Source organism: Melanotaenia boesemani, chromosome 2 (genome assembly GCF_017639745.1).
Source record: "Melanotaenia boesemani isolate fMelBoe1 chromosome 2, fMelBoe1.pri, whole genome shotgun sequence".
Lineage (NCBI taxonomy): Eukaryota > Metazoa > Chordata > Actinopteri > Atheriniformes > Melanotaeniidae > Melanotaenia > Melanotaenia boesemani.
In genome coordinates, this window is record NC_055683.1 from 19,627,510 (window position 1) to 19,650,242 (window position 22,733).

General features: G+C 37.6%; 1 protein-coding gene across 3 annotated transcripts in view; it reads right to left on the bottom strand.

Annotated features, from left to right (window-relative positions):
* The window catches only part of cacna1ha (calcium channel, voltage-dependent, T type, alpha 1H subunit a), a 116,708-nt gene extending 108,859 nt beyond the window's left edge, over nucleotides 1–7,849 (bottom strand). The window contains exons 1-2 of one of the 3 annotated variants that reach the window (XM_042011693.1): nucleotides 7,536–7,849; nucleotides 5,971–6,437 (exon numbers count right to left, since the gene is read on the bottom strand). In XM_042011693.1, coding sequence (XP_041867627.1) covers nucleotides 5,971–6,413 — 443 coding nt within the window. In that variant the 5' untranslated portion in view covers nucleotides 6,414–6,437; nucleotides 7,536–7,849. Of the gene's footprint in view, nucleotides 1–5,970; nucleotides 6,438–7,535 lie in introns of those variants that run through there. The other 2 variants (XM_042011711.1, XM_042011703.1) reach the window with 2 other exon arrangements.
* Nucleotides 7,850–22,733: the final 14,884 nt, after the last annotated feature.

Below are 22,733 nucleotides of genomic sequence, written 5' to 3' on the forward strand. Positions count from 1 at the left end.
CTTCTCATGGAAACACTAAATGGACTGAAAGATCACCTCTACTTAAATTGTTCCTCAACCTACAACCCACAGATTTCCTTTGCTTTAATAAAGGTTAAATGGTTAAATAATAGTTTGTCCTTTCCCAAGGAAGTGCAAGGGGCCAATTAAAGTGTTAGATTGTTAATGGATCGCATGATGAGTCCACTCATCAGTGATTGATTAACCTTGTTTTATCACCCACAAGGTAAATAGTCAGCCTGAATCAGGTTCTCAGTCTAGAAAACATCTTATCACCAACAAAACACTTACCCTGTGAAATGGAGTCAACGATAACATTGAAAAAGCAACTAAATAACTTAATTTAATTGCTGTCTCTGGACAGATCTCTTTTAGGACTGTTGTTAAGAATGCACACTGCTGCTTTGCGTGTTGTAGCTTCTAATTAGGCTACTGCCAAACATCCACTGATTTCATCAATATTTTATTCAGCTTAAATAATAAACCAATAACTCCCCATTAATGCTCCCAAAATCTTAATCCACATTTCCCACAATTAACTTCTATCCCACCATGTTGTACAACAGATTAGTTAAAAGCAGATTATAAAAGAAATACAAGCAAAATTGTGGTTTACAGCTTCTAGAATTCGCTGTCTCATATTGCACATCTGCAATATGAGACAGCAGGTAACAGGTATGCCTTGTTACTCCCCTGCGCAGCACTAATTTCAGCTAAATGTTTTCAGTCACTGTTCCTCAGTGCTGCAGAAAAGTTTGGAGGAATTTTTGGTTCACTGCTGTTAACAACACAGTTTCCTCTCCTGGATGTTAGTGGATTTTCTAACATTAAGTGTTTGCGTGAGGTCCTTCCACAACATTTCTAGTGGATTAAAAACAGACATTTGGTTTGGCTACACCAAAACATTAACTTTAACCTGGTCCTGATGCAGCAAAGCATGACCAAACCATGAAACTACCACCACCGTGTTTCACCGATTGAATATGTTTTACGTTTCAAAAATAACAAATCTCACTTAGATCAAATGTATATATCAGCCTTTCATCATGTAAAACCATTGCTGTTCTTCAATATGTACTCCTAATGGTGCACTCTATTACTTTATTTACTTTAATTTGCCCATGTAATGGAGGCTTTTAGTGGTTTTAACGTTATCCTAGCTTCCTTTGTGATCTGTGACCACATATCTTGCTCTTTGAGTGTTATTTGTTGGTTTGTCGTCCTGAGAAGATTGGCACTGGTGTTGAATTTCCTTTTGTGCTTTTAGAGCATCAGCTTTTGTTCAGTTTTAATATTTCCTTTATACCGTTTATGATGCATGTTTTGAAACATGTTAAGCTCGCATAAACTCTTAAAGGAGTTTTTATACCTTTGCATGCTTCCCTCTAATCTCATGATTAACTCCTAACAGTGGTTCACATAACTGTGCCTCAAAAAATGATTATGTTAAGATGTAATATTTTTGTTTAATGGATTCAGTTGGCTTCTTTCTTTCTGCTTTGGAGTTTTTCCTCAGAGAAATTTAAAACTTTTGATATAAAGACTTTTACAAACCCCTGTTATTGGAGTTTAAAGAAAGGCTCATATTTTTCTAGACAGCTGTAGATGTAGTCTCAAGACCACTGTGCTTTTTAATGACGATGATCATAAAAAATTATATAAGGGAATTGTGCTCAAATGCTATTCTGGTAATTGTAACTATTGAGCTGTTTTAATTTGTACAATTGATTAATGCCTTTTCAGTTCATTTTAGTTATTCTGCTGCATGAAGAATTGTACAGTAAGATTATATTTTACACTATTTTATTCAAAAGGGCCTGATCACTGGTATGTTTGACATCCAGGATATGAGTTAAGGAAATGTAAGGTTGTTAAAAAAAAAACTATATTCTCTCATAAAAATTATTGCATCTTTAACCGGTGTGTCCATTCCTTCAAATGCTGAGTAGCAGTGCAAAGCTCTGAATAATATTTACATACCTCACTGTGGACCACCAAGTTTGAACTGCTTACAATGGGGCCTGCACACACTCACAGACAGTGTGGAATAAAACACAGAAAGTAGTCCTATGAGATTAGTTTTTACTATGTAACCTGGTTTCAGTCTTACACTAGCAGTTATAAAGCAATACCAAGCATGTGACAGTGTGTGTCTCACTCATCAGTGGTGCTGTTGTGGTTCAAACAGTCCACCCTCTCAGCAAAAACTAACAAAACAAAATCATCTTATTCTGTCAGCTCTAAGAAACCACAAATGTGATTAGGAGACATGCAGGAAAATGCATATGTGCTGACCATAGGAGCATCTGCTTCTTTACAGGAGGGAAGCTGCCTCAGCAGCCACTGCAGTATTACCCCTGCTACAGTGCTGTGAACAAAACAGACATAATGTAATGCAACATTAACATCTGCCAAACAGCAGGCTGCCAAACTAACCTTTATGTTTGGGTCTTCATGTTTATCCGGTTAAAGATGGACCATTTTAAAAACTTCTCTTTCATCATCTGCCTGCTCAACTCACATCTCACTTTAAAGTACAATTCTCATTCCGCACTTAAAAATCTATTGTAAAACCAGGAAATAGTGTTGGAGTTATATCGCAAATGAAGCAAAACATGAAAAAAGTGAGAAAGGAGATTTTAAGAATCCTGTGACCAAATATGTGTAAATGCAACTTGTGGTTCTTGCACAAAAGTAACTTAAAAGGAAAACAGCTAACAAGCATTCCTCTCCAATCATCTAAAAAGCCAACAAGATACACATTTGTATCATTTCCAAACTGCATTTAAATTATGTTCCTACTACTTTTAAATGCTGATGCTTCTACTGAAGGGCAGTCCCCCTTAAATATAATTTACCATAATATCACTACTACCATAACAGGCCTTGCATTTTCATGGCTTGGCTCATTGCCACCTCTGGAGAGCAGCATGCCCTAGAGAAGAGAAACTCCCAAACTCCTTTTAAGTCCGGTGTTAGCATCTTAAAAGAGACCTGAGAGTTGGTGGGGGTGCTTTATACTGTTCAGGATCAGTTGATGGAGTGGATGGTGGTTGCTTTCAGTTTGTAATTACAAAGGCTTTTGCTAAACTTTACAACAAACCTTATATCATCCCAACTCTTAAATCAACAAGACAAAAGATGATCTATGCAAAAGTGAAGACAACAATTCTGACTTGAAGTCAACCAAGTTTACACATAAAGATCAGAAAAAGCTCTTCTGAATGTCAACAAGTTTACTTCCAGGTAGACATCTGGCTATAATTTATTGGATCCAGCTTTTTGTGAATGTCTGGATAACAGCATGCTTCTCTGATTTTTATCTTTTATTATCTCTTTTAGTCCTAAGATGCTATATACACACACTGGAAGCAAGTTCTACTTTTCAGTAAACGTGTCATCGCACAATCCCTAACAAAACCTTTCAATCACATCACTCATTTTACCAGAAATTCATTAAATCAATGTTACTGCTGCCAGAAACTGTCAGTTCAACAAAGTCAGGTAACATCACATCCATACTGAACTTTTCTCAAGAGGGGGGTTCATGAGAAGGAGCTGATTGACATACACTGACCTATTCATACAAATCGACGTATGTTTGACCTGTGTCACCATGTCAGATTGGAAAGGGCATGATTCATCAACTCCACTTTTTAGGGTCGATAATATTTTACGATGCTGGAAAAATAAACCCTTCACATGCAGCTTTTTAACCTCCTCAGCAGATTAACTATATAAAATTATCTTGAGGTCTTGTTTATTTTTTGGCATTTTTGGCTTTTGTAATAACTCAGTAGAAAGACCAAAAAAAAAAATGTGTGGCCCTTAAATCTGTTTTTCTTCCTCTGCAATATTGATTTCTTCTTAAACTTCAAACATTTTGCCAAATCATCTCCACACATCCACCACCTCCTGACTACCACTGATGTAGAAGTCTAAACACTGACACACAAATGGTTAAAAAATAGCACGCAGTACTGTTACTAAATCATTACTGGACGTCTACAGCATCGAGTTCATCTACTTTGTTAATGCATAGGTCATTTTTAGGCAGTAAAAAGAGGTTTACTTGGCATTTAAGACTGCAATTCTGTTTTTATATTCTCAGTTCTTGATACACAATTGTACACAAGGGGATATTTTATACGCCACCTACTTAACGGCATCAAAAGTGAAAATAGTACTTCAGTCATTCATCTTCAAGATGCTTCTGGATGAACATATTGTTCAGTTCCGTCTGTGCTGAAGTGTGGTAAAACATCCCACAGCTGAAAATTATGCAGGCAGGATGTTCGACTGAGGAACAATAACAATAAAAAAAATGCTCCAATCAGGGTTGTTTGGGCCAATCATTGATCACTGGAGGCAGCAGATGACAATGTCAATCATCCAGAATTGGGCTTTAACTATCAAAATTAAGAGATGAAGAGTAAAGGAGATGCCTGTTGGGAACAGCTTACATTTTAAAAATACAGCTTTATGTGAGCATAATAACAAAGAAAAAGATAAGGGAAGATAATTTAAAAGAAAAGTTAAGTGTGTACAACTGGCCAGGTTAAAGAAGTAAGTATTATTAAGGGAAAAACATTTTATTTTTTACATATTAATCAGTTATATCATGTACAGTAACATAAGTGCTTGTCAACAGGTCTAAGGTTAAATTCAATTTAAGTATCTTCTCAGCTTTGATCTGCAGAGCCAAGGGGACGTAAGCAAGAGAATTAATTCAAAAAGAGAATTGGGAATTCATGATTAATAAGTTTGTCTATTGGTTATTTTGTTAGCAGGATTGCTCTAAATGTTATAGTCGCACTTACATGTAAAAATTGCTAGAGTTGGAGCATGGCCCAATTTATATGTGATTCAAATGATGATCTAAATCCGAATTCAGAACTTTTCAAATTAATGTTTGATGGAGGTATATAGTCCATAATTGCTCTTATGAATATTATACTGACATTCTCGGATACTGTAAGCACAAAGGTTTTCTCTTGTAATGCTTAATTGACAAATGAACTGGCATATCTACATTTTCGAATCAGTGATTTCACTTGACTTCATTAGTTTCCCAAAAGTAAATACGTATGATGGACTTTTTGCATAAAATTACATAAAATGTTTGCAGGGATTTACTATAACCTCAGAAACAATACTTAATTTACGCTTCTACAATGGAAGATTACACACTAGGAACCCAGGGGAAAAATGCAAACCTAACCCGTACTCAAACATGCAAGTCAAACCCAGTAATGGTGAGATGTACTTTGCCTTTTTTCATTCCCATTCGTTTGTTCACTTTAATGAAGATGATGTCTCAATCCAAGCATGAGATATACAGACTTGGCTGTGTCAAAGTGAGAGAAACTGACCGATTAGGAGTGGGTTCATAAACTATAAAGTGGCATAAAATTGTACAAATAAAGGAATTTTTTTAGACTTAACAGCTTTAACTAGTACTGTTACTGAGGCCTCTGTAGGCTAAACCTCCGCTTTAAATGCACTGTGCAAACAAAAATAACAAACTCAGTGGATTTGGTTACACAAACAATCCTTTAACTATTCAACCAACATTCAAACCAATTAATAGAAAAACTATATAATTGAAAACAGTCCAAATATTGCATCACTGAAGAACACACACTCAGAAAAAGCAAACTGCACCAACACTAAAGGGAAGTTATGCACTTCATTACTAATCTCCTATACCCAAAAATGGCTCTGCTTTGTTTGAACAAATGACTTCTCAGATTTCACCAGTGTGGCACCTGTTTAACCAAGCAGAAAAATGCAAGCTGATACCTTTACATGGATAATCCAAAGCTTTAAAAACCATAAACCTGAGTGTTGTGTATTTTGGATGTGTAAATTGAGCGATATATGTAATGGTCATACTCACACACAGAGGACTCATCACATATTTAGCTATACCAGCTGTCAGTGTTAGATTTCCAACGTATGAAAGGATATGGGTTACAAACGATGCGAAGACACCAGTTGCGAGGCCTTGTTGTTTGCTTTAAACAGAAGAAGGCTACAGGAGCCAGGGCTGGGTACGGCTGCTGCTCCTCCTCCTCCGAGACGCAGTCTGGATCTCGAATAGGAGCTGTGATGCGAACTCCCACAGTTGGTCCAACTTCCAGCTCCGGTTCCTGCTCCTCACACTCCTGAACTTCAGGGCTCCATTCCTCTCCTCCTCCTCCCTCTCCCCAACCACTGCCACTCCTCCCTCTCCTCTCTTCCACCTCCTCGTCCTTTCCTTCTTCATCCCAGCCTCCTCCTGGGTCAACATCATGACCTGGGCCGTCGCTCCTATGTGGCGTTGATACAGCAACCCTCACGTCTTCCTGCACCTCCCCCTGCTCCTGGCACTCTGCGTACTGAAAGCGCGCTCTCCCCTCGCCATCAGTCATGATAGAGCATCAGGCAGAGCCACTCTAAGGGAGGGTCAGAGGGAAGGGAAAGGAAAGTGGGAGAGGCAGAGGCCAGGCGTGCAGGTGGAGCAGAGATCAATTTGCAGAGATGAGCAGGAAGTGTGACAGAGGAAAACAGGAGGAGGGGGCAAATGAGATCAGCTTAGGAAAGAGAGATCACACAATCAACCAAATAAACACCCCCTTCTTTATTCAGCTAGTCTTTAAATGACCTTCCTTTACAGTCTTCAAGATCTTTTCATTCTATCCTTTTCAGTCATCATTAGAGACCTTTACTTTATCACATTGTCAGAGTCTTACATAAACCGCATGTTAATATGACAACTCAGTCTTCACAGCAGAAACACAATTGATAGCTGGTTGGAAAACTGAGTGGTTTCAGTGACTCAAATACTTGCATTACACTGGCTATACAGCGCAATAAGAAAATAACCCTGAGTGCTACGAATTTACAATATAACATGGAAGTAGTAAGATTTTTTTTTTTTTTTCATTCTGTCTCCCTCTCTCTTCCTGTTGCTATGTGATTGAACAGATGGACCGCTCCGTCTCTGGTCTAGAGAACGTTTTTTAGCCCACACCACTCAATGGTGGGCAGGGAATGCGCCAAAAAGGGAGAAAAAGGCAATATACGCAACACTAATCCTGTTTATTCTAATAAGTGGGATAACGTGTAGAACAAAACATTAGCCAAGATAGTAAAAGAGTCCCCACTGTTTCAAGGTTGCTCGTTTTTTTTTTTTTTTTTTTTTTTTCCCTACCATTTTAATGGGCTTTGTCCGTTATTTACCGCTACATAGAAAAAAAGAAAAGCGCATCTGATGTTTAAGGCAATTGTATCCCTTCTTGAACTGATTTTGTGATCATTTAAGAGGGGGGGATTATTTAACATACTTTGATATGAATAGCAGTTGGAAAGTGCTCGTATAGACATTTTAAATTGTGCCCAAGGAAACAAAAAGCGCCGTAGGGAACTGAGCGCTCGTCATCTATGTTTTATATATATATATATATATGTCTTTAAGAAGTGCATTCACTACTGGATTTGCTTTTTATTGTCATGTTAAATGTAAGAAGAACAACTCATAAGAGTTAAAATACCTTATCGAAACGGAATCGGGAGTTCCCATAAGCATGATCCGTGACTTTCCGTCGTTCTAGCGCACCCAGCCTCAGCAACCCGGACCTTCCCTTTCTTTTCTTTCTTCCTTTCCTCCCCTCTCAGCAAAAGAACTCTCCTTTTATTTCTGTGTTAGGGATCAAAGGCAATCCTGTGGTTGTTGGAAATCACTGGAAGAAGTAAAGGAAGTCACTTGAAGTGGTCTTGACTTGCGCGTTTGATTAAACGGGAGCATCTATCCATGCGTCCATCCACCCGTCCATCCTCGCTGAGGTGTTGGTTACGCAGCGTGGAGCGGAGATGCGCGCGGGTGGGTCGGACCAAGTGGGTTAGGCTACTGCGCTGAAGCACCACGAATGATCTAGGGGGGAAAAACTTGGCCAAGGACCTGAAGCCCTGACACATGACGTGGCGTCAGGCTATCGTTTCACACCGTGGGAGACGCGCGCACAGATTCATGTAAGCGAAAAACGCACGTGGAGCCAAGCTAAGCGTTTCATATACCTCAAATCTGTATTTGCATGTGTGTGTGTGCGTGTGTGTGTGTGTGTGTGTGTGTTTGAAGATGACACAGTCCATTACCCATGATGGGATAGACAGGCAAACTATTGGTTTTAATTTTATTTAATTTAATTTAATTTTATTTTATTTTATTGTTGGAAATGTAAAGCACATCTTCTTTCCTTTATAAATATATAAAAAAAAGCTCTCGAGTTGAATCTAAGGGGCAGTCTATTTACTATGAGTAATGTTATCAACCTTTTACTGTATGAATAAAGTGTAAAATGCTGAGCATATGATCTTGAAAAGGACGCAGTATTATATTGTTTAATTTTTGCACATAATTTTACAGAATGGCCAAGTGCACTGGCAAGCCAACACCCTAACAAAGTCTTTAGGGGATGACTCTTTCTTGATCCTGTTGTTCCTGCTTTTATCCATACAGCCCATTACTCTTTATTTTGGCTGTCCATAGCAATAGCTATAATGAGTGCGTGACTGGGTCAATTATTTTAATTAATTCAATGAAAATATAAAAGGAGCATGGAAAGTATGTTGTGATTAAATCAAACCATATTGGCAGTAAAGTAACACACGTCTGGATGAAAAACATCTTTGCAAAGTAAAGTTGGGGGTAACAGTTAAGCCTCACACCAAACAGAAAACACGGTGACTTACTTGCAGTGGTGCCAGGTGAATTAAACAGCTACAGCTCCTCCAAGCGATCAAGCGGTCATGATAAACAACTCATAATGGCATCCTGTAAAATAATGCCCCCTACAGGTGAGGGCAGGAAAATATAACTCATGAACTTTTCCACATCAGAGCATCAGACATCATTTTCAAATATTTTGTTTAAGAAGTAACAGACTCCTCATAAGGAGGCAGGAGTGGGGAAAATGGATGCTGTGATACCTTCAGATATTAATGGGCACATGACATGAGCTCAAAGCCAACAACCAACAATTTATGTGATACATTCAGTTAAAAACACAACACTTAAACATGACTAGAAAGAAATCAAAATTACATAGTTAGGTTTATATAATGATCACGTAATATGCTGAAATAGCTTTTTACAACATAACCATCGACCCTCGTGGATACTACTAGTTGCTATGGCTACATTTAAACAAACACCTTACAATTAAACTACTATTTTCTGACTGAGTTTAGCCAGTAATTTAGTTTACTTAGGGCTAAAATATATCCAGTTTATGACTCAGCTGTTACCTGAATTATCTTTGCTGACTGGCGTATTTGAATCTAGATGTTGGGAGGAGCTCTTTTTGGTTATGGGTTTTGGTTTTGTTGCTCACCTGATTCTTGGTTTCGGATTATCACACCTGCTCCTCATTCATCACTACTCCCTCAGCACATCTTCTGCCCAACTTCCCCAGTACTCTGCCAGTACATTGCTTGTCATGTTTGCTGCTATTTGCCAATGTCCTCTTACTTATCCTGATTTTCCTGGACCTACAGCCTTGGTTAGTCTGTTGGTCTGATTCTGAGCTTTGGCTTCTTTTAGTTTTGGGTATGCACTGGTTTATCCAAATCCTTATGTCTCTTAAATAAATCAAAATTTCCAATGTCTGTCTGCCTGCCTCATTCAGCATTTGGGTCCTTTTTTTCTTCACCCATCAATGTGACAGAAAAGGGTAAATTTTTAATTCAAACCAAGATGTTTTTTAAAGTTGTTAAAAAGCTAATCGGCAACTTTGAACCAAGTTAAAGTAAGCAGTGAACTGAAATACAACATAAAAGTTATAGTGTAGAAGATCAAGTAGAAAACAAAGAAAAAGTCAAATCCACCAACATAAGGCAATTTTGAAAAGTTTTCCAGTGACAGTCTGTTTAATTTTACTAGTTAGTTTATCTTTTTGATCATTGTAATTCATTAAAACACAGTCTGTAGTAATTGCATCACATGTAATCCAATTTTAGCTTTGCCTTGGTGCCTTCTTGCTCAGTTTAAATATTATTTGAAAGCTTTAGTAACACTGGAAAAAAATTTATATATAGTTGGCTCTTTGATGTGAATGTGCTGCCAAACTTTTCAGAATAAAGCTGATCAAGAATTAACTGGAAGGTCGATGCTCTCATTCAATACTCAATATAATACTCTGACTGAGAAGCCACATCTTTAAAAGCCAATCAAAGGCTTGTTTGATGCAGGGAAACCTAAAACAAACAGGATTGTAGACACTCTATATAAACTTCATTTAATCTGTAGTTCATACAAAGGTGCATAGCCTGTATTATGATGTGGGCTATTTTGTGCTTAATGGAGAGCCCCAAAAGTTGTGGATAATTGAAATTCATACATGACTGATACCAAGGAGCGTTTAGAGACCTTATCAGAATTAGTTCCACTGACATGCATGTACACAAACTATATTATTTTCAGAAAACAATGCAAGTGAAAATATTTCAAAGATAGAAACCCAATCATTTACCATGCTCAAAGATAGAAATGGCAGCAACAGCAACGAAGAACAGAATAAGAGAGAAAATGTAGTCCGTATGAAAGGGTTGTGATTGATTACAGTTTCTTTTTCATGATGGCAATTATACGAGAGCAGTCTGGGAGAGCTAGAAAATAAATCTCTGTCTGGAGTTTTATCTGTCTGTGGAACGTGACATTTCATTTTCAAAAGTAAAACCCAACATGCTGAACCATGGAAGTCATAACAGGAGTTAAATACCCCCAGTGTGTTTGTGTGTCCATTCATTCTCAGCTGTGAGCAGAAGCTAGGGGCATGCTGACAGATCAAGCTCTGCACCACACCCCCTCCCTGACACCTGTCTCTCTCCCCCACCGGTCTGTTTCTCTTTCCAGTCACTCGCTCATGCACAGTTGGAGTTTTATCCTCATTATTATGGGCTTGGCCCCAAAATGGCTCTCATGAGATTTTAGCTAAATGTTGGCTTCACTGTCAAGCCCAGCTCAGCTGCTCAAAGAACCCCCTTTTTACTCTTTATGTAACTCATATTAGTTGAGATCCAGCCAAACCTGAACTAGCAAAATACATTTTTGTTGCTCCAGGCATCTCTTTACCAAAGTGTTATGTGTAAGTATTGCAGCTTGTCTCCCACAGAGAAGAAATGCATCCGATTTTGTCAGCTTGTTTCTCTTTTATTACTCAACATAATCTCTCTCAAGCTTCCAACTATACTGCTGATTCACAACACTTCAATACAATACATGTGGTTGCAATCTCACGAGGGAACAAATGAAAGATTGTACTATATGTTGAGTAAAGAAAACATCTTTCATTTCACACTGTGTAAATTTCATTTAGGCAATATGCGTCGCCACTGGTCTAAATCAGTGTAAATGTTTGTGTTTCTCACAGACGATCAATAACTCGGTCCTCAGACGGACATATCTGCCTTCCATTTGCTGGCTCTTCCAACCAACTCCCCACCCCCCCCCCCATCCCATCATCCTCCATCCTCCTCTTCACTCTGACTCCCACACTTTCATCATCCAGCCGCATCCTCCTGCTTTTCTCATCTGTGTCTCATCTCTCATCACTCGATCCTACTTAGTGGGATTTTAGAAGTGCAGCACAGCAAAGAAAGGAAAGCAAAGTGATGTGTTGTAAATGAAAAAATATATAAAATTTAAGATAAACAATAACATTTTACACTTAATGAGAGGTCAGTTAGATTAAAATGTTTCTTAGTTTGTACCTGTATGTCTGCAATGTTTGTCTGCATCTTAACCAAGTGAAGCAAACGTGCTGTACAGTACATGATTGTAGAAACAGGTTGTATTAGCACCAATAAAATAATATCTGAATTGAAAGCATATTATATCACCTACAACACAAATTAAAAATTAAACATTTGAAAGAAACTGTAAGTAAAATAATGTCAAATAACTCCTTGATTCACAAGAGATTTCTCAAGATGCATGCCACAAAACACAACAAAGACATCAAGGACGTCTCCAAAGTAATGAGTAAATACATCCAAGTCTCAGGCAGCTCATAAAGATTTCACCTTAATCTGTTTCTTTCCACTCTGTCCCACCTTATCCTCAGATATGTCCATGGTTTACTCATTTGTTCCTTTCCCTTTTGTCTTTGCTGGCTGGCGTCTAGTCATTATGCCTTCTGACGCATTTGAGGAGGGGATACCCAGTGTGGCATGCTTCTTTGTGGGAGGCTTGCCCAAGTTACAGGCACTCCTGTTCTGTACATGTGCACAAATAAGTGTATGTCACGTTTTGCATGAGGACAATGAAATATGCACATCTTGATGTTTTATTAAATACAAGCTGAGAAGAATGTGTCACTGAACCAAATATGACTCTGCAGGAGATGTTGCATGGATGGGAAGCTATCTGGTGGTTTACAATCTTCTGCCAAGCCACATGTCAAAGTAATCATTCTAATTATGTTATGGTAGAAGGATAAATATCAGTGCATTCATAAACAAAACAAGAAAATTGGAAACAGTTGCATAATCTTGCACAAACCAGCACATTTGCAGACATGCATACAGAAGTTTAGAGTGGCACTACCAACAGCTTTATAAGAAAATCTGCCATGCTACAGAGCTTACCCAGTCATGCAGCTCAGTCATATATGTTGTCTGCAGATAACCACGTCATTGTGTGTGTGACTGAAAGACCATTTGACTAGCCTTCACTTGCTTGACTTGCTTAAAGTTAATACATGTTAATACATGTTTTTTTTTGTTTTTTTTGTAGCATTAACTGTTAGCGGTGCTTGAAACGTGCAGATGCAATGTACACCTGGAGTGTTACTATGGTTGGAAATTTACTACCAAGAATGCAAGGTGCAAGATGCCGACTGGCTTGTAACACGCCAGCACTTTTCAGATTTTCAAGCTTCAAGCTAGCTTGGCTGCTAACCAACTAATTTGATAGGATTTATTTAAAAGTGAATGTTAAATCACAGAAAATATGAATACCCTCTATTTCTATATTTTTCCAAAAAGGTCTGTTTGCATTTGGAGAATGCTACGTCATTCAGTTTAAATCTTACTGTATATACTAAATATCAGCAAAGTAAATAACTTCTTGCTAACCGATCTTAGTAGAATACACAGTCTTTGTCCTTTACTTGCACCATAGTTCTTGTTCATATTAGCTTTAAAATTTGAATGCTGGAAGCCCATGCATGTTTGTCCATGAGCATTTCTATTAATGAAGGCATTTTTTTTTTCTCTTCATTTTGGGCTTCATTTTCAGTTTTGGTTTTATTTGTTTTGGACTTAAAGTCTGGTTTAGTGAGATACCCAACAGTTTTGTTTGAAGACTGCACAAGTTCAAGTACAACTTTTCTTAAAATGTGCAAAATTTGGTTAATATCGTTTTCTTTATCCTGTTATATAGCATCTTTGGTATAAAGCCTTTTCTTCCCTCGGTTGCCCATATTGCCTTTTAACACCTTTACAAAACATGTGTCTGGTGGCAACCCTATGTCTAAAAGATTTTGTAAAGCCAAATGTTTTAGACAGGGGGTTGACAGGAGATGCTGCAGCACCTGATGGTGTGAGACAATCTCTTTTAAACATTAACACATAAACCCCTCTGAGAAGGGGTTATACAATTCTGCTTCAGATAAAGGGTCTTAGTGACCAGTGGGATGAACCTGAAATTATCAAAGTCCTGCCAGTGTTAGTTTAATGCCTCATTTAAATATTTAGATGACATTTAGAAAAGTTCTAAAGGCATCTCATTACAGATTAGACTATAGTCATCTATTACTGCAATACCTATGGCTTTTGAAAGCAATCACACTAATAATTTACTCTAATAACTGATGGGTAAAAACTAAAACATGTAAAGGATATGATCTGCTGCAATAAATAAATAAATAAATAAAAAATAAATAAATAAATAAAAAAGTCCTACAAGTCAACATTTCTCCTGGATTCTGCATCATCTGAAGTGCGATTATGTTGTGTCTGCACCCTGTCTGTTTTTATCTGTTGAAAATAAAACTGAATACACACAAACACACAGAGGAGCTGACTGCCTGTAAACCTCTCTATATAAACAAAACTCATTTTCAGTACAAAGACCTGCAGGTTGCATCCCACATACACCCCTACTGGTAGACTTCAAACCGATCCAGAGACAGAGAAGCTGAGACCAAAACAGGGAAGAGAGTAAATACAAAAGAATAAAGGTGATCAAAGTCACAGTGAGATGGAGTGAGAGAGATGGTGGGAAGTAAAAGATAAAAACCGCACTGACACATAGAGTGCATGAGTGAGACATTGATGTGTCACAATAGGATCAGTAAACCTAGTTATGTTTAAAAGCATCTCTCAGCCTCTTCTTTGATATTTTATTACATATACACTGTTTCCAAACCGGGCAAAAACTTTCCCAATACCTACACTGTAAATATGTAGTAAAAAAAATGCACAATGTTAAACTGCAGAACAAAATCCATGGTTCAGTTATAAAGTTTTCCTTACATAGGCCTATAGTATTATTCAGATTTTAATGACACCAGCAGGTGAACAATTACATTAACAAAACTTATTTATTTATTTATTTAAATAGGATCCTTAATCCAGTGTTCCACGTCTAAGTTCAACATAGCTAAAGAACACACAGCAGGATTGTCTACATTGACATTCCTTCCTGTTGTTTTTGCCAGGCAAAGATGTTAGCCTGTTATCCTATGTAATTATATTTGTGTCAAATTAAGCTAACGTTATGTAAGTTTATAAATGAATAACTTTCTTCAAACCATGAGCAATACAGCTAAAACATGTGCTCCTGAATAATATGTCTGTAATATTCTGCTGTTGGTAGGTGTGTGACAATCAGATGTATGACTGATCACGTGAAGGTCAGACACTACCCACCAAGCCCAACAGTGGTGACAGTTAACAACATTACATCACACATATCAACATCACCACAGCAGGACTACAAACATCATCAGTGACGCAACTGTAGCGATATTGCAGTAGAGACTGAGGAAGGACAACTTTGCTCATGTAAACCTTTTTTTGTGGACCGTCCTTCCTGTTTTACAACTTGTTATCGGATCAGGTTGACCAATAAAGCATGTTATTTTCTACACTTACAGTTTAACAAATATCAAAGGTGAGCTATAATGGGATGATGATGTAAAAACGTTGTATTTGTGGTTTTTGTAGGTGGATTTTTTGGGAAAATGCATAATATAGAGACAGCAAATGAATAGCAGATAATTAATTTACTGGCAAAGTAGGAAAAAAAATGCCTCAAAAAGCCAACTGTTAATGTTAAACGATGCTTGATATGCAGGAAGTGTTCTGTGAGGGAGGGAAATGAATCAAAGAGTTGACTTGATGACTTAAGTCATTGCAGATGCACTTAATCTGTGGGACTCCTTCTTTTGGTGTTGTTTGTTTAATATTATTCAAAATTAAATCTAACTGTCTTTGTCTCATTGAGGCACAAATTAGTCAATCAAATTTCCCAAATTATTTTGGAACATTACTCACAAATGATGTTTAATACCGTTTTTCTTTTTCACCACTTGGAAACTAGAAACATGAAAATGTCTCCAAAATTAAAATGTTGTCGCTTTTAGAGAATATCTTAAACACTGATGGGTCAAGTTTTTTTTTTTTTTGTTTGTTTTTTTCCTCTCTTTTTCCACCATGGCAATCTTCAGATATTCACTGTGAGTAAACAAAAGATTGTCAAATAGACCAAGAAATTGGTACAAATTGTAAAGGTTTAAAACAGGATCACAGGGCTGGGTAGGTTTATTATATATGTTATATAATTAATATATAAATATTAATTCTCATAGAAAACTAATCAAAAGTTTGGACACACTTTCTCACTTTTTGACAGGTACTGCATGTATGTATGAATCTATCTATCTATCTATCTATCTATCTATCTATCTATCTATCTGTCTATATACATATATATATATATATACAGTATATATCTGTTGCTGCTACAAACAGACCTGGTAAGAGGTGGATGGAGACTATGGGACATCTAAGATGTCCCCTTTTTTGCTTTTTTTTTTTTTTTGTTTAGGATGTTTCCTAACTGAATGAAATGACCTGAAAGTCTTTAAGTAGGACCTTTGATGAGAGGAAAAGTACTCAGAAATTATTCCTTTATTTTCTTTTGCATCAGAGACACTGGACAATCTTAAATGAAAGTGAGATCATTTCTTATGACTGGAACTTTAGAACACATTATTTATTATATCTATCCAGACATACTAAGTGAGATTTGTGGGGATACATATAATAGAAGTAGGTGAGTGTGAGCAGCTTGTGGCAGAAATATGTTTCACAATTTTGCCTTTTTCTTTTTTATATAAATGACCCTTTTTGATAGAAAAGTATCATTTAATAAAATTTTACAGTCTGTGATTTTTTTTTCTTTTTTTTAAGCTGAAGGACTCTAAAATATAGTGGGTGGTATATCCAGGTAGCTTTCTCTAGGTGGTTTTATCCACCTTTATAACTTCTCTTTGTGCAACTTACTGTCTTTTACCGTCACTTTGTGTTTGTCTTTTACTTTCCACTCCACTGAGTGTGTCTACAACAGCTGTCAGATGAGTATGCATCGACTGCAAAATTATGAGCTCCTGCAGGGAGACAGACATAGTGAGACACGCAAGAAAGTGTGTTGAGACCAAGTGCAAGCTGCTCTGAGACACACTAATAAAAGTGAGACAGTGAAAGAGTGAGATGAGCTGGAGATGACAGGGATAAATACAAAGATGAGAGGCAGACAGGAAGACGCAGACCTCCAGTGCTGACTCACACAGCTCTGTGAAGTCTTGATACACTTCTAGAAACTCCTGCACATTCCTCACATGCTCAGCTGTGTAACAATATGCATGTGCGTGCACGTGTGTGTCCTTGTGCAGCTGTGCATTCCAATCAAAGAGATTTAACCCTCTTGCCTTCTCGCTGAGGGCTCCACAATCCACCCCCATTCAGTGTTAATATCCTGCTCTTCCCTACCATCTGGAGGAGTCCTTGATACCAATCAGGGTTTAAATTTGTCTGTCTTTACATTTTATATTTGTCAAAAGAGCTGGGTGTTTTTTGTTAGTTCCTGTTACTGTAACAAAGATTACTATTTTATTATTTTAATTGTATAATTTTTTTTCTCCAATAACTGGCAAATAGCACAGGTTTACAAAAGCAGTAATGATCCATCAACAATGTTTACAGCTAAATTTCTTTCTAACTGCCATATTTACATCATTGATTTCTAGCCATGGTCTTGAGCCCATGTTCCTCACTCCAAAAACAGCTTATTCAAATAAACCAGTCAGTATCGGAGCTCTGCAGAGCATGATGAAGCACTTATGAGCTAACTAAATTATTTGCGAGGACCATGACTGGAAATGTTAACTCAGAGTTTGATTTTTCTTGCACAGAGCTATCTATCTGTATTGCTTTCAGCCAACTTAACAAATATTTTATCTGTGCACACTCAGTTTTCTCAAAGGATAATGAGGCATGTGTTTTAGAGATGATGGCATGAGTTAATTAAATGCTGATTGGCTGAAACCAGCTTAAAGACAACAAACAAAAAAAAAAAAAACATTGCATGGAAGCATGGGTTAAAAAAAGCACAGACAGTGGCTCCCCTGGACTATCTTCATTTATAAGACTTAGGTTCCTCTCACACTCCACAAAGCAAATCTTTGTATACATTGATTCTGTTAGTTCCAAGCAGAGCAAAGCTAAAGCACCAACAGCAGCACCAACACAACCAATAGTAGCCAACAGCTTAGATTGTTCATCATATTAATGATGCTGGCCTTCACTATAAACAAGGAGACAAGTGTTTGCAACAGAGAACCCACAGAAGTATGTTTGGATCATTTGTACTTGTTTAGACTGGCATGGACATTTGTACAAGGATTTTTCTCTGTGCTTTATCATCCACTTACAAATCTCCCTTTGCATTGTTGCAGGGATGTTGTGTGTGAAGTTGAAGCTTGCTTAGCGTACAAATACACTCCATTCTGGAAAGCACCGCAAGGTGGCAGCAAGTTGTAGTAGGTCTGACTGTTCTGTCGTGATTTTTAAAACAGAGTCAACTTTTTTTTACCGTCAAGGTAATTTTTTAAGAAAATTTTTTCAAGCTGGTTCGGAGGCTGTGCTGCTCAAGTGATTTCTTTATGTACTCTGGACTCGTTTAAGACCATGGAAAGTACAGTACAAGCTGATCAGATCAGATAGTTTATTTGCCATTTGTACATGTTTGTAGACAGGAATTTTTGTGCGAACACACATACAGAATTCAAACTACAAGATAAACAGATTCATTAAAACAAGTGCAGACAGAAGAACAGATAATAAAGCAGTAACAGAGAAAGGTGAATGATACGTAACATATAAACAACAACTCTCAACTCTCAAAATAATGGAAGTATCTTCACGTCCTTAACACAACGCAGTGAATAAACAATGTGTGTTCAGTGTGAGGCTTTGGAAGACAAGAAAGGTACAGGAGATCATTTCTGCCAGCAGACATCACACTCCAGAACATGACAATATCTTCTCCTAATTAATTATTGTCATTGTTTTTATTAAAAATAAAAATAAAATAAATAAATCATATAAAAATATAATGAAAAAAAAAAAACTAAACATTGTAACTTCTCTCTGGACAAATAAAGTATTTTTAATTCAATTTCTTTTTATTTAATTTAGCATGTTTTACATATATGTACAGCAATTCACAATCTAGAAAGACTTTAGTCTTTCACAGGGTTACTTTACCTGCACACAGAGGGGAAGACATGTCTCCTGCTGTCAAGAAAGTAGACTGTATAATTAATCAGACCAGGAGAGTGGTGCCTTTGAATTTTTAGTACAAGTTGTTTAGAGAATAAGTGTGTACCATTAGGGCTCTATATGCATACAGGCTGACCTTCAGCTCAGCTGAGTATGAAGTTGTGGGATAAAAGGAAGCCCTTTTAAATCCAAGTCCATGGTTCTTAACCGGAAGAGTTTACTGATCTTATGATCTTGGTCACAATGAAGAAGTTGGAAAATAAAAGACGGACAGGTTTATGGCTTCATCCACATTAATAAGATATTCGGAGAAGGTTTTAAAGAGGAAGCTGAGCCGAAAGGTTGTTTAACTGGTCTAGCATTGTTCTAACCCTCATCTATAGTCATGTCCAAAAGAATGAAATTCTGGATACAAGTGATTGAAATGAGTTTCTTTCTAATTGTGGCTGGGCTCAGCCTTAGGGATAGGATGAAGAGCTAAATTAATGGGGATTGGATTTGAAATAGAGCCACTGCTCCTCTGTACATTCAAATGGAAGGACACCACAAGGCAGACCCAAGACACACTTGGGGGGATTTATATCCTTGGGAAAACCTTGGGATCCCAGACAACAAGGTGGAGAGTGTTGCTGAGGAGAATGATGTCTGTGGTTCCCTTTTGGACTTGTTACCTCTGTTACCTCACCTATGGATGGATGACATATACCTGTCATCATGGTCCTTGTTCTGTTTTTATTTATTTATTTTTGGTATGGACAGAGTCAGTACTAAGCAAAAAAGTTAGAAGCTCTTGTACCCTAACAAGAAATACTCAGTTAACTTATATTAGCTGTCATTTATTCACCTTGGTTGCTCCATCTTCACTAGAATTTCACCTTAGTTACGTCATCCCTTATTGCTCACAAAGAGGAGACGCACACACACACACACACACACACACACACACAAGCGCACACAAACCCACTAAATATGGCTTATTATATCTGAGCATCAAGTATTGCCCTCCAACAAAATACAGTGTTTGTCTGTGCTGTGTGAGTGTGTGTGTGTATAAATGTGTGTTTGTGTTTGTATGGCTAAAGTATCACAAGGTTCGAAAATTTCTAACAAGGTCTGTGGCAACATCGCCTCCCCAGAGCTGGTTTCCTCTTTCTAATGAGACACATGCACATAAATACACACATGCATACACACACCCGCAGGAACAGCCCTTAGGGCATCTCTGAGCAGAAACGGTGAATCACCATTTCATCCGATCTGCCTCCAAACAGCCCAACTCACTAATCCATTTCCTGGGAATGTACATGCGAGGGAAAGTGCATGTGTGAGGCCGAAAGGTCTTTGTCCTGATAGTTTCTCATGGTTAATTCTCATCATGTCTTGCTCTTTCTCTGTGGCATTTCACACTCTTATCTCTCTGTCTAAATCTCTCTCTCCACTATTTTCTTTCCTGTTGTTAATTTTCTTTGTGCATTGTGTGTTCAAATGACAGTGGGTGGCTCAGGGATTAAAACGTATGTTCATCAAAGAGGGATTAGTGTCCACTACAGCAATCTTATCTGAAAAATGTCCTCACAGAAGAACAACCTGATGATACTGATCTTGCACACTCGCTACGGATCTACAGAAGCTTTGAGGTTTGACAGACTGGATCAACAGACCTATGCATCACTGTGTGATCATCACCGTTCCATCCTGCTGACCAATCAAAGAACTGCTTCTAAGAACAGATGGCAGATGGACCATGTAATCTGACAGCATGATTTTGCTTTGAGCTTTATAATCCTGTCTTTCTTGAGGTATCTTTATGTAAATGCTTTGTTCTTGTGGTTATTTGTGTCTGCCATAAACGTACCGCATTCAATGTTATGACTCTCTAGGATGTATTAGGATTTTCTGAAAATAAGTCATTGCAGATGCAAAACTCTTGTGTGACAAACCTTCTTTTGAAACCTATTTACCTTTTTTTTACTGTTACTGTTCTTATAACATTTTTTTTAGCAGAATGATGAAAATGCAAAAAAATGAAATTGCATTAAAGGTCAGTTTTTACTCCGTGATGCTCACTAGTCTCAGGATGATAAGCTATTGACTTTAAAGCCTGGCGTATTTTTTCAATGCATATGTCTGTGGTTTTACGTGCAATTAAGTGACTGTATTATTTCATATTTAACTATAACTTTCATCCGTGGCAGGCGACGGTGTCTATATCTTTAAATGCCACATGTTGTATATATTTACATACTTTCTCACCACCTCGTACAGCTGTTCATGAAACTATCTGTTCATCCTCACATCAGGGGAAATGTTCTTGTTCTTGATTTGTTCTTGTGGCCTCGAGAACAAGAAAAAAGTTCTCGCTTCTTGCAGAGTATGAAACAGCCTTTAGTTTCCTGTCCAGATGTCTGTATCTGTCGTGATGCTTAGTTTCAAAGGGTCATATTACATTGTATTCTTTCATTAAAGCCACACTGTCTCCACACAGAAGACACACAGCTTTGCCCTTTACAGCTGCAAACATGTACTCTGTTTTGTTTTAAAGTCCACTTTTCATTTAGCCACTTTTTGAGGAGATGGTTTGTTTAAAGTTGACTACCACAGAACGAATGAGGTACACTGGATTTATACTCACACGGCATCTGCGCAAAGTCGGTTAGGGATACCGCCATAGGCACCACGGAGGCTCGACACACACCTCTTCCAGACCTGTGCTACGCAGACGGTTACGCTGAAGTACTCCCTTGTGATTGGATCAGTTTGGGATTACGTGTTTCTGGATTTCTGGATCGTCTTGCTGAATTTTTGTGGTAACCGCCATTTTAGAAAACAAAACCCAATGGATCAAGTTGACAGGAAATACCTATGGCAACTGAAGTGAACTATCAAATGAAAAAAATACTCTGATCTGTTGAGTTTACCAACCGATTCCACCCTGCTGCCACCTTCAGATTAGGAAGAGAAACTTTAACACAACACCAAAATGATGCGTACCCTCTACGCTCCAGTGCAAGAGCACACGTAACCGACCTTACACAGTAAGGTGCAAGTATAAATCCAGCTGTGTACAGCGGTCCGTGATTGACATGCCAATGCACTGGCAGTGCATTCTGGGACTTGTAGTATTATGGTGGTGCATGCAATCTATCAGCGGACCAGCTCAAATAGTAACTAGATATGATCATGCAGGCCAAAGATAATTGCCATGGACATTGAATTTCAATTTGAGTGTCTTTATTGTCATTGTACAGGTACAACAAAATTAAGAAAATGCCAGTCTTTAAGGTGTTGAATAATAAATAAATAAAAAACAATACTAAAGTTGATATGAAAACATCACACACACAAACATTAACATTGAGCAAATATTGCCCAGATATTGCACAATCCTTTGATATTGCACCAAGAATTTTGTTTACCAAAAAAACCTGTTCTTCAGCCTGTTAGTCCGTGCTTTTCATGACCTGAAACGTCTGCCTAAAGGCACATGATGTAGAAGATAGAGAAGCATTGTTTACAACAGAGTAGATCTGCACAGTCAGATAAAATCATGACAAGACAGTAAAATTTATGTTTTTCAAATTTCTTTTATTTTTTCTTTATGCACACATGCAGCTGATTGCCCACAAAGATCGCATAATTAGTACAAGTGACACATGAAATGCACACATCTGTTGAGATTCTGTAACACCACCTAGAAAGGTGCACAGGAAAACAGTGGGTTCTCCAAACAGGTCAAATCAAAGTACTGGAGAAGTACAGATTGGGTAGAGGTTACAAAAACACAAAAAATAACATATAGAAGACTATTAAATCCATTACCAAAATATCAAAAGAATACAACAAACCTGCTAAGAAAATGACAGCCCACCAAAAATCACAGACCCGACAAAGATTCAATTAGAGAA